The 11790-nt window shown below is 37.3% G+C and overlaps 1 protein-coding gene and 1 long non-coding RNA gene across 3 annotated transcripts; one reads left to right on the top strand and one right to left on the bottom strand.

Annotated features, from left to right (window-relative positions):
* Window positions 1-224: 224 nt before the first annotated feature.
* Window positions 225-8207, top strand: LOC138182386 (UDP-glucosyltransferase 2). Of its 2 annotated transcripts, none has more exons than XM_069118179.1 (8): window positions 225-697; window positions 1965-2032; window positions 2107-2205; window positions 2528-2667; window positions 3133-3446; window positions 5023-5242; window positions 7304-7523; window positions 7638-8207. In XM_069118179.1, the coding sequence occupies exons 1-8, from the start codon at window positions 518-520 to the stop codon at window positions 7942-7944; spliced, it is 1548 nt and encodes a 515-aa protein (XP_068974280.1). In that variant the 5' UTR covers window positions 225-517; the 3' UTR covers window positions 7945-8207. The 2 variants fall into 2 exon arrangements, with proteins under 2 accessions (XP_068974280.1, XP_068974279.1); XM_069118178.1 differs by having other exon boundaries at window positions 1962-2032.
* Window positions 8208-8592: 385 nt separating this feature from the next.
* On the bottom strand, window positions 8593-9925 carry LOC138182397 (uncharacterized). The gene is made up of 3 exons (XR_011173776.1): window positions 9861-9925; window positions 9445-9546; window positions 8593-8717 (listed from the first exon to the last, which is right to left on the bottom strand). It is a non-coding gene; the product is annotated as an uncharacterized LOC138182397 (long non-coding RNA).
* Window positions 9926-11790: the final 1865 nt, after the last annotated feature.

Here is an 11790-nt window from a genome sequence, read left to right as displayed (position 1 = left end):
TTATTTACGAAAGAATACTACTACTTAATATTTATAACAATCACTGTAATATGGATATGGAGACGTGTCGTATATATTATACGATGACCTTGAAGCAATTGCCTCTTACCACGCGCTAAAGAGATAAGGTAATAGATTCCATGAAATGCTCCATAGCCTCTGAATGACGCTTTTATGTTTCACGCGATGCGATGTATAAAAATATCTATCACTAGTCGAAGCCGGCTTTGCATTATTTCTCCAGCAAGCCGTGCGAGAAACACGCGACCGATGTACAAGCGGTTCACTTATTTATCGTGGCCCCGAGCAAACTGATCGTGAAACATGTTGTGAATTTTTCACGGGGAAGATCGTTCTCTAGCCTCTTCTCCCGCCCTCCAGTCTGCTAGATCCCTTTAGAAATTTCTACAAAAGGCGTAACACCAGCAACCTCGATTCTCGTTTAAAAAATTGAAAGACTATTTCTCGTGGCTCGAGTGTATTCTCGAAATACGTTGGCACAACGGTGTTGTACAAGATGTTGTCTATGTTGTTGCTGCTTTTACTCTTTCGTCAATTCTCGCCCGCCATTGGATTCAACATCCTCGGAATTTGTCCCAGCGCGAGCTACAGTCACCAGCAACCCTTTCAAGCATTGATGAAAGCTTTGGCGGCTCGTGGACACAACGTTACCGTGATATCAACCATTCCGTCAAAGGTAAGTGCGATTTTTCTCCTCTTTCTTTCTCTTCATTTTTCTCTGCGTTTCCACCTCGTTGACTCTCAATCATCTTTCAATGATATTTCGATCATTCCCCGATGACTCTTTCGCGTATTTGCTCGCCATCTAATCGATTTCCGTTCCCCCTTTTCCATTCTCTTCCCTCTTTCCTACTTTCTTTCTTCCGAATCGGAGAACGGAGAAATTTTATCGAGTTAGAAACAGTTTTAACCATTACCGGCAAAGTATGGCAATTTATACGCAATACAATCACGTTAGAACTTCCGTCATTTATCAGCGTTGAGAAAGTTAGTAAAAAGGCGCGAAAACACTTCTAACAAGGTTATAACGATGGTTTAATAATTCAATAATATCGCGTAGACCGTAGGGAAAAGTTCGAAAAGATATCTCGGATAGGTGTTTGACTCTGTGCTCCACTTCGGCCACGCGTACCTCTCGTGCCTTCTTCCCACGTTCGCCCGGCAGTTCATTTTTACTTCTCTTTCTCTTCTTGTCTCGCTCTACTTCCACTTTTCTCTGGCCCCGATCCGTTTTCGTGTCCCTCTCCTTTACCCTCTCCATAAACTCCGGTTCAAAGTTACGCAAACTTCGTTCGGCTTCAATTTACCCTTACTAACGTTTCTTCTTGTTAAACGCATCTCTTTGTGACCCGATGCTCGCCGTTCTCCGCCTTTTTTTCTATCCACCTTTTCCTTTTTTTACCTCCAGAGAAATCAAGAATTCGATGATACGATGTAAATCAACGACGAATATGCCTGTCATAATTCTCATAAATTCTCATGACAGACACGCGATATTGTCCGTTGTTCCGCCAATTAAACGTGACGAACAAATTAACGCAAGCGGGTCTTACCGATTATCATCATCGAAGGACATTTACAAAATGATCACGCTACAGTTTCAAGTAATTTCTGAAATCTCGCAGCGAAGATAACTTAATATTTGATAACAAGCTTCCTACCAATTCATCTATTACGCTCTTACAATAAATAAGCCTCGCTTATCATCCGCTAATCATAACGCAAGAAGTTCATCATCGACGAATTCCACGCATTAATAGAAGCAATCCATCGATTATAAAGGTCCGCACAGACAAAATAGATAAAAGAGAGCATTCTGAGAACACTGTCCGAATTATAGAAATCAGAGATTAAACGAAACTATTACGGTATATGAGAGGCTGCAAATACATCAAAATACGCGATAGGCAGAATTGATACGCGTCAACGCGATCTTTCAGCAGGCGATCAAGAACTACGAAGACGTCGATCTGTCGTTTTCCTATCGGAAGAGAGACTGTACCGGACTAAGGTACGCACGCATCTTTGCGTTACATGAAGAATTTCGCGTGCTTAAATCCGTTAAAATATTGATTTTTCTTGCAGGCACATGGGAGCGTTCACCCTTCTGCGGAAGAACATGCGAGAGGCGAACGAGCTTTGCGAGGAGCAACTGTTCAGCCCAGCCATCGACCACCTAATTTCGTAATACAGAATATTCTCATTCTATTTAAGACAGTGCACTAGCGCACGACCGGTGGAATAAAAACAAGTTCATTTCGTAAACTCGTTAAAGCTGGAATAGGAGAAGAAAAAGTGCACCGGCGCAATTTTCTTCCGTGAGCCGTAGAAAATTACCGGCATCACACCGGCCGTTGCTTGCTATTGCCATTTATGCCGAGGGCAGGGGGAGGGAGGGGGAGAAACGACAACCGGCCAAAGAAATTACAGTAATTCCATCGCGTTGCAACTTCATCGGTTGAAGCTAATCTTGAAATCGCGGCGCGGTATTCTTCTTTTTTTTCAGGAGGAATAAGAGCTTCGACGCGGTTGTTATAGAACAGTTGTGGTACCAATGCTACTACGCCCTCGTCAAGCATTACAATTCACCGGTTCTAATCGGATTCCTGAGCGTTGGAAACCTACCATACGTTATGGACTCCGTTGGTAAGCGTACTATATGTATATTTATATACGATAAACGTTATCGAAAATATGAGGCGGAAAAAAGCTACGGTAGTAGAGTCCGACGGTCTGGCCGCGCTCATCTCGCGACGTCTTTTTCTACTGTTTTCGTGCCTCGCTTGGTCAGAATGCCGTGAAGCGAACCCGAAATTGACGTAAATCGTCGATAAAGTAGAAAGTGCGAGCAATCGGGGCAGAGAGACAGCTTTCGTAGAAAAGAATAGATCGCTCAGTAGTGCTTTAACCTGTACCGATTTCGTATCAGATGAGAATTAAGGAGACAGAGACACGCTACCTGGTCGTTTCTTTCCGCGGTAAAAGAAAATCGAATGTTTCTTTTTCTCGATCGTCATTTATATATATATAATGATTCTTTTTATATATATATGATTTATATATATATATATATATATATATATATATATATATGTTGGTTTTCACTTTTAGGAAATCCCGACGACCCGCTGTTGAACCCCGACATGGCGTATCCATTCACGAATAAAATGAGCCTGAACGAGCGTATCTGGAACATCGTCTATACAACGTGGACTAGAATGTACTATAAATACTGGCATTTACCAAGGGCTCAGGAGATCGTTAACAAGTGGATGCCTGATGTTTCGATCGAGGACATCGACAGAAACTTCAGTCTAGTGATATTGGGAAACAATCACGTATTCGGATATCCGAAACCGCTGCTGCCAAATGTAATCGAGGTTCACAGTCTCCAGATCACGGAGAAAAGGGAAACCTTGCCCAAGGTATCGACGGAATTCCTAAGCTACCCCATTAAATCGTAAAACCATACAATTGCTCACTGCTAGGTAAATCTTAGATATTACTTGACAAATTCCTAACGTGGCGTCGTTTTCTCTACGAAACTCGTCCATAAGCTGATCTAACGACAAAGTAATCGTTGTCGATTCGTCGATCGCTTCATCATTCGTCGATCGTACGATAATTCGTCGACGATTCCCCGACAAATTCAGAGTCGAGCTTTCACGCTACTCTCTTCGTCGAACCAACCCTGTAAACTGATCCAACGTCCAAGTTCCAAGGAGTCACGGTCGATTCTTTCGTCATTCGGTGATGTCGACGCACGATGCATCGACGAGTCGCGGTATTGCGAAACTTAAATTCAGTCAACGATTACGTATATTATCCCTTGCGGGACGCGGCGGCCGTTATTTCGCGTACTTTTGCCGCAGCAAAGGGTAGAATTCTATACCGCGAGCAGGGAGAATGATTTCTCCGGGGGAAAATACGTAGCAGTCTCTCAGGTAACCGGTATAGGAGAAAGTTTACCCACGGCTCGGCATTGCGACGCGAAAGTAAAGGTCATTGCTATTTACCGTCTCCCGCTCTACCCTTTACCTTTCACACCGAGCTGCGAAAGAAAATATTTCTCGAAAGATATTTTCCAGCCTCCTGGTTCGTTTCCTCCGACAAGAAAAATCCGGATACCAGTGTCGTTTCTCGCCGATTCTTTCTGCCTTCTCCAAACAACCACCGGCACACACCTAAACCCTCGTAGGTACCGTGACACGTCGATGAGAATTATCCAACAAACCGACGTTCATTCGGACGTTAGAGCACGTTTTTCGAGATACACCATCCCCCGAAACGCAGTTGCATCCGTATCACGTGGAATTAATGCGAAACATTGAGATGCATAACGTGATCGCTATCCACGTGCATGTTCGCTTCGCTAGAGAGTCCTACTGTCCGCTGTAATTAATATAACAATACCTTCTACTCCACGTGAGGTGCGTGTATCATTCTCTTGTCCCGAAATTTTTTCAATATGAAACCTCCCTTTGTTTTTCAAGAGATACGATTTCTCTGTTGCAGCTATTTCCTCCGATTGTTGCAAAATTGCTCCTATCGTCGTGTTAGTACGTAGAAATTAATTCGTACTCGTTAAAAATTAGGGCATATACTTTTAAAACACACAAGGAGAAACAATTTCGACTGTTGATATCGAACGACTCTAAAAATCGACTAGAGATTTCCAGATCTCTATAAACATCTATAGTTATAACGTATGCTTTTTTCCTGATTCCATAACCAAGATGTCACGAACACTATTTTTTACAGTTACCTTGAAACGTAAAATTATTCATATCATCCTCTTGAGATAAGTAAACTTGTGAAAGGAAGTCGTTTGTTTCTTCACCATTGAACACATTAATCGTGTACTTATTTGATGAAATCCAGAAATTCGCAAACAATGAAGTCAATCGGTTTCGCATCTAAGTCGCTTCTATATCTTGACATTTCTAACTACAATTCTTTCAGCAGAATCGAGGTTAACGTTCGATGTATTGTTAACGATAGGACATCGAGGAATTCCTAGACAAGGCGGAGCACGGGGCGATCTATTTCTCCCTAGGCTCGAATCTGCAAACTCATCAGTTGCCAGTCGGCCCTTTGACCGCATTGTGTAACGCGCTCAGCTCGCTCAGGCAAAGAGTTCTATGGAAACACTCCGGAGACATGGCCATTCATCCAGCCAACATCAAATTTGTGAAGTGGGCACCCCAGCAAGCGATTCTCGGTAAGGCTACCGAAGGCTAAGCTGACCCTTCGCTTCCTCGCGGCTCCTTTGAGCGAGACTTAGATTGACCGCTTCGGGATATGTCCGTTTTATAGCTTAGCTTCTAGACATCGCTTGCGTGCGCACACAAGAATCGTTATCCGAACGATGAAAATGCCTTAAGAACGTTAACGCGATGGAAAAGGAACGAAGTGATTAATCGCGTCGTAACGAACAGATAATTTATGCCTCGGTTAAATTATTCCCTGATAAACCGATGAATAGAGTAAATTGTGCTCGTTAAGTATTATACAATGCATTCATTGATTCCCTCGGACGCAAGACACGACATTTTTTAGAGATCATTAGAGATTCTTTTCTTTTTTATTCTATTCTCTTTCCCCTGTTTCTTCTTTTTCTTTTCTTTTTTTTTTTTTTATTTCATCTCTCCTTCGAAATAAGAAACTTTTTGCGTAATTGTCTACGGTGCTCGTAAGTACGTGTTTGTTCGTTAATTATCGTATTTCCGTTTGATTTACATACACAACTCGTCAAAACTCGTCACGACGGTCTGTTCGTTAAACAGGATTCAACGGCGAGCAAAGGCTCGCGCAGATACTTAATGAAGTTGCTGACGACTTTGCAGGTCCTTTCATTTGGAAGGGATGTTAATTTTCTCGGGTAACCAAGTGCTATATAACGACCTCGTCCACGCTCATTTTTAAATGATCACGCGTCAAATGCGACTCGCGCGCGATACAATTTCCTTTTATACCTTTTCTCTATTTCGTACCGAAATTCAACTCGTTTCAAACGTTCGAGATTTTTCAAACAAATCGGATAGCAATACGTAAAAAGGAGCTAAATAATTGGAAAAAGAGAAAGAGAGTGAGAGAGAAGTAGATCCGAAGTATCGAACGGTTTTGTTATTACGAAAGTTAATTGCCGATGTATTTTGGAAACCCAGTGGCACGATCGAGAAAAGATAAACGACGATACTCCATTGAATCCAGAGAAAGGACGATTTACAGGATTCATTGCGAAACGAAAAGATAACTCATGACACGGCAGCAAAATTCTCTCGGGAAATTTTGACAAACAACTCCGCATCGTTCGCGGTAACGTCCGGACTCGATGCAAATGCAAGCAAGCGCGAACTTTCGTATACATTGACAGACAGGTTACGTTCACCACCCCTTCCCTAAATCTCTCCCCACTGTAGAACGCGTATTAAAGGTGGAAATGCGAAATGTAACTGGTGGGCGTCATGCAAATAATGAGAATTTCAATTCAATTGCCTATTACGGTTCACGTAGTTCCGAAATTCAACACGTCGGATGATTTCAATGAAACTTTCCTGCGGACATAATACGTTTCAACCTTCCTGATCGTTCACTATGTTTCACAAATTTGACGCTCTCGACACCGTGGAAAAATGATCGTTTCGCCGTTAATTATGAAAATAAAAGGACAACGAGAGACCGATATACTTTTAACTTTGTCTTCTCGTATCTTCTTCTTTGTTTCTTAAAGCTCGCAGTTATTAACAGAAATTACGAAAAGACGATGTTTTCAAATTTCTACGTACGAATGTCCAAATATTCGAATCCTTAAAGTTTCTAATTTTCGTTGAAATATTGTAAATTGTCCAAGTACGAACGTTTCAAATGCGTAAATTTGTTAACTTTTACATCGATTTCTCACATTCAGGTACATTGAAAATTTTGTAATTTTTAAATTTTATTTCACCATCGAAATGTCGAATACCTGGCTCTTCCGTTTCTTTGCTTTACGCTGGTTTACTAGATAATTATTAAAGCGCCATTCTCTATAACGTAAAATACGAGAGCAAGCTCATACAGCTTTAATAACTTGCTAAATATTTACCGAGTATGTGCAAAATGGAATGATAAAATATACAATTATTCCAATGAAGGATTGAAGCACTCCTTTACTCTTTACGTATCGATTTGTTTTTCATTTATCTTCGAGCATAGTCTTGAAGCTTGAGAGAGGATAATCTGCAAAGACGCCACTTTACTTCGGCCTAATCCGCGATACTAACGTTGCTTCTATATACAGCACATCCGAAACTGATGGTCTACGTGATGCAAGGTGGATTGCAGTCGTTGCAAGAGGCGGTGTACTATTCCGTGCCGGTAGTTGCCATTCCCTTTTTCGGGGATCAACTTTTCAACGCGCGTAAAATTCTGGATGCTGGTATCGGGCTTACGTTGAACATTGATACCATCACCGAAGAGTCCGTCGTCCGGACTTTGACCGAAGTTATAGAGAATAAAACGTGAGTGACTGACAGAACGATTTTTTCAAATTCACGGCCGACATACTTTTTAAATTCTAAAACGGAATCTTCGATCGCCGTTAAAAATGTATAAAACTAACATTACGCTTGCAGATACTACAACAATATTAAAGAGATGTCGGAGATTGTAAAAGATGAATTGATAAAACCAATGGACCGAGCTATATGGAATGTGGAGCACGTGATCAAATTTTCCAAATCGAAACATTTACGTTACTACGGCCATAATATGTCGTTGATAGATTACTATGGAACGATAGCGATCCTTATCCTGCCCTTATTTTTGATAATATGCTACGCTTGTTTCGTGCTTAGTAATTTGAAAGACAAGAGAAAACGTTCTTCGTTCAATTATATGAAAGATCGAATTAAATTGTTTGCAAGATCAAAAGTGGAATAGTTACGATATCTTTAACAAGGCAAGATAATTTTAAGTTCACTATTATGTAATAAATTTGATTCAATAATGTTTGATCATGGCTAAATTTTCAAATAAACATTGTTAAAATAGTTTGTAATAGTTACACTTTATTCACCGTTGTTAAAACATTTAAAAGATCTCGTTTTATGATTCGTAACTTTTAGAGTACCATCGATTATTAACTGGGAGAATAGAATTACCATTGTACGGAAACTTTAAACTGTAATATCGACTGTCGATTAGACATCAGTCCAAGACCACAGTTACGTTGATCGATTCTGTTCAAAAGATTGATCGTTAATTGTATTTTTGTAAATACGAAAGAACCATTTGAAATAAACTTTGTCGAAAGCTGGATACAATACACGAAGGATAAAAGATAAAACGTCATTAAAATTGAAAAAAATCATTAAGAAATCATTTCAATAAAAAAAAACATTTACTTCTTTTCAAATAATCAATCACTTTTGTTTTTTAATTAACAATAATTTAAACAAAATACAAATAATTAAATAAATTGAAGTACGGTATATAAAACTACTTATATTTTTGAGCTCCTGAAAAGGCTTTATCCTCTTGAAAGATGCACTGACTCTAATACCGAAAATGTACATTGGAAAACGTTCGTTGGAATGATTTAAAAATATTTAAATAAACTAAATACTTCGTAGCAAACACTGAGTCTACCAACCGCATTGCACGCGGTCACAAATATTCCCAAAAATAAAACTGTTTAGTTTGGAAGAAGGGGGCTAGAAATGAAACAGAATACCGTTTTTATATATTTTGCTTCTTTTTCTTATCGATCGTTTGTTTAGAAAATACTGCCATTTTTCTACACTTATGAAATGATTATTAAGAAACTGGAATATGCATAAAAGATATACATTAAAAGATATTTCACAATATTGAAAAATGCTTCTGAATGTTATGAATATAATACACTCATTTACAAGAATTATACTTTTTGCAAAAAATGAAAACTTCAGAGCTCAATGTAAATAATTGGAGACTAGTACTGAGCAAAATCGCGCGCGAAGTCTTATTTTGAAGCGACTAGGCGTCTAATTGCGCGCGACCTCTGTGGAAAAAATATAAGTTGTAAAGTTGCAAGCATATGACATTAACTGTAGCAAATTCACATAATATACCAAAAAATTTGAATCGAATGTTATATCTATTGAAATAGTGAAGCTATTGTTAAACTATCAAGAATTTTAAAAAAAGGTTACAGATATTCGAAATAGAACAGTGATCTATTTAATCGTTTCTATTCTCAGCGTGGTATTCGAAATAATTACGAAATTATGCATTATGAATTATGTACCAAATACACATATTGTGAAATAAATATGAATTGTATATCAAATATATTTTAAAATAAATATGAATTGTATATCAAATGTTATCAATATTTCAATAAAAAGGCAGTATAATCAATCATATATATGTCTTCGTTAAAAATAAATTAAACATTACCCATGAAAATTCATTGGATTGACCATTAATCATCGTGGCGTCCATATATTAACACGTACTCCTATTCCTACTTTTATGTCATCTCTGCGATTAACCAATAACCTGCACAAAAAGAAACCAAAAGTTAAGACAAATGTATAAAATGAAAGTAAATATATTACAATAAAACAACAATCAAACTCAAATTCTATCACAAAAAATTGCGGAAGCTACCGGAAACGTAAGCAATCAAATAGACAATTGAAGAAAAATTAAAACAAAAGATTTCAAAGAACTACTTAATTTCGTTATCTTAATATCCAATGAACCGTTAAATAAACGTATATTAATTAAACAATGTTAATAACAAGATGTTGACAGTAATAAAAAAGCAACCCCTCCAAAAGGACGCCAATAGGTTAGAATACGTTACAGACCTGACGAAACGTTATACGCCTTATCGCCACGAAATTCGACAGCCAAATGATCCTTCCATGACCCCGCACCACAATGTCACACGCAATTTCCAACGTGGTGGGGAGTCGTACGAGCAAGTACGAGATGTTAAACGACCACACAGAAAGAACATCGTATGTGTGTATGTATGTTTCTTGTTGTTCTGAAACATTATCTGCATGCTTATACACATTGTTTTAATTCGGGTAACGAATGTTTTCGTTTCGTAATATGCACATATTTTTTCTTCCTTTTCTTACCTTTCCTTTCGTACATTAATCAATTATTAACGAGATATTCTTACTATACATAACTCTATTATTTTTCGATTCTGTACGCAATAACCAACTTTTACGATATTTTATTTTAATTCTACTCCACATTCGAATCTTATTTTGTTCTCCTCTATGTGAACAAGATTAAAAACAATAGAAAATACCGATAAAGACAATTTGTCTTAAAACATTTAACACCTTATGACATTTATGCAAATAATAAGTTATAATCGCAATGTTACCGATATAGTATTATCGATCATAATGATAGTATTAATGATTAATAATATAATATAACGTATAAATATAGAGTAAATCATTCACATAGTGACAGTAAATAAATATTACACAAATATAAATAACAATAGTTAGTGAAAATTAACATACGAATAGCATATAAATAAGAAAATGATACGTATTATTATGTATAAATATACATATGTATAAGATATAGTTACAATTTTCCGACCTAAAATATTCTATTTTGAATTTAAAATATTACCTTTATACTTTCTATCTATTAATCAGTTTTATTAAATAAAATTAAATTACGATGCGTATATTGAATTTCTATATGTGCAGGTATCAACGTTTCAAATCCATAAACTTCGTACTTTCGAACTTATAGTAACATTGCGAACTACCCGCCTCGTCTACACTAACTGAAATTCGCTGGATAAACCGCGGTGCAGGGGGTCGTTCTAGTCTGTTGGCGATCGAAAAAATTAAACGTGTATTAGATTACGTGCCAATTTAGTTCCGCGACAAGTGCTACTTATCTACTACGTAATATCTACTTTCATAACCATTCTTTTACCGATTAAACCTACGCTGATATTGACTTTATTTAATTACTTTAATTAACATACGTTTTTATGCCATATTTATTACTTTATGTTACTCTATTATTCAAATGAAAATAAGTTCTGATTTAGCTTTCTTCGTTTCAAATATGTAAAGGAACTTTACGTAATAAATAATAAATTTCTATCCTACAACTCTTTGGCTAGCATATTATGCCTGAAAATTTAAAAAAATTTCAACATTTTTCTTTAAATTATAGCTAGTCTATTTGCATATTGAACGTATATGGGTTTCGTTTAGAAATTATTATTGCATTATTAAAATCTTATTATGAAAGTAATAGTTTCAAAAATGTCAGGAAATATCAGCAGTTGGAATGCATTAAAATTGGAAAACATTAAGAAACATAATAGGTTCCAATCAGTTGTATCATAATATGGTTGGTGTACAATATATGTTGAGAAAATATAGAATTCTGTATTTCATCCTCAAGATGTCCTGTTTTATACCTTATTATTACGAAAATATTATTACGAAAATGGTTACGTAGTTTCAGCGTCTGAACCACGGTCGTATACGCAGATCTGAAAAACTGGAAACTGTCATAGCGCTACAATCGATTTGCTAGACTCTTGCATTTAACGCCATCCTTTGGTGGAAACATTAACTGTATACACTGAAGGCAAAGAATATAAAGTACTTTCCATAACTTTTCGTAATTCATTTAGAGTATACATACAATATTTCGTGTGATACAAAAAAATATTGTCGAAATAGATGTTGATTTACATGACGGAGTAGAGTTCAGTTGCAGACACGGTAGTGTTGCAGA

The sequence above is a fragment of the Bombus flavifrons genome, chromosome 8, assembly GCF_040668555.2.
Source record: "Bombus flavifrons isolate JBK064 chromosome 8, iyBomFlav1_principal, whole genome shotgun sequence".
NCBI classification, from domain to species: domain Eukaryota; kingdom Metazoa; phylum Arthropoda; class Insecta; order Hymenoptera; family Apidae; genus Bombus; species Bombus flavifrons.
This window is presented reverse-complemented; position numbering and strand designations above follow the sequence as displayed.

Bases quoted from the DNA above. Each gene is read 5' to 3' on its own strand.
- LOC138182386 (XM_069118178.1), top strand. From the start codon at position 518: ATGTTGTCTATGTTGTTGCTGCTTTTACTCTTTCGTCAATTCTCGCCC. The intron at 3,447-5,022 runs GTATCGACGGAA...TGTTAACGATAG, and splicing joins AAAGGGAAACCTTGCCCAAG to GACATCGAGGAATTCCTAGA. The intron at 5,243-7,303 runs GTAAGGCTACCG...TTCTATATACAG, and splicing joins ACCCCAGCAAGCGATTCTCG to CACATCCGAAACTGATGGTC.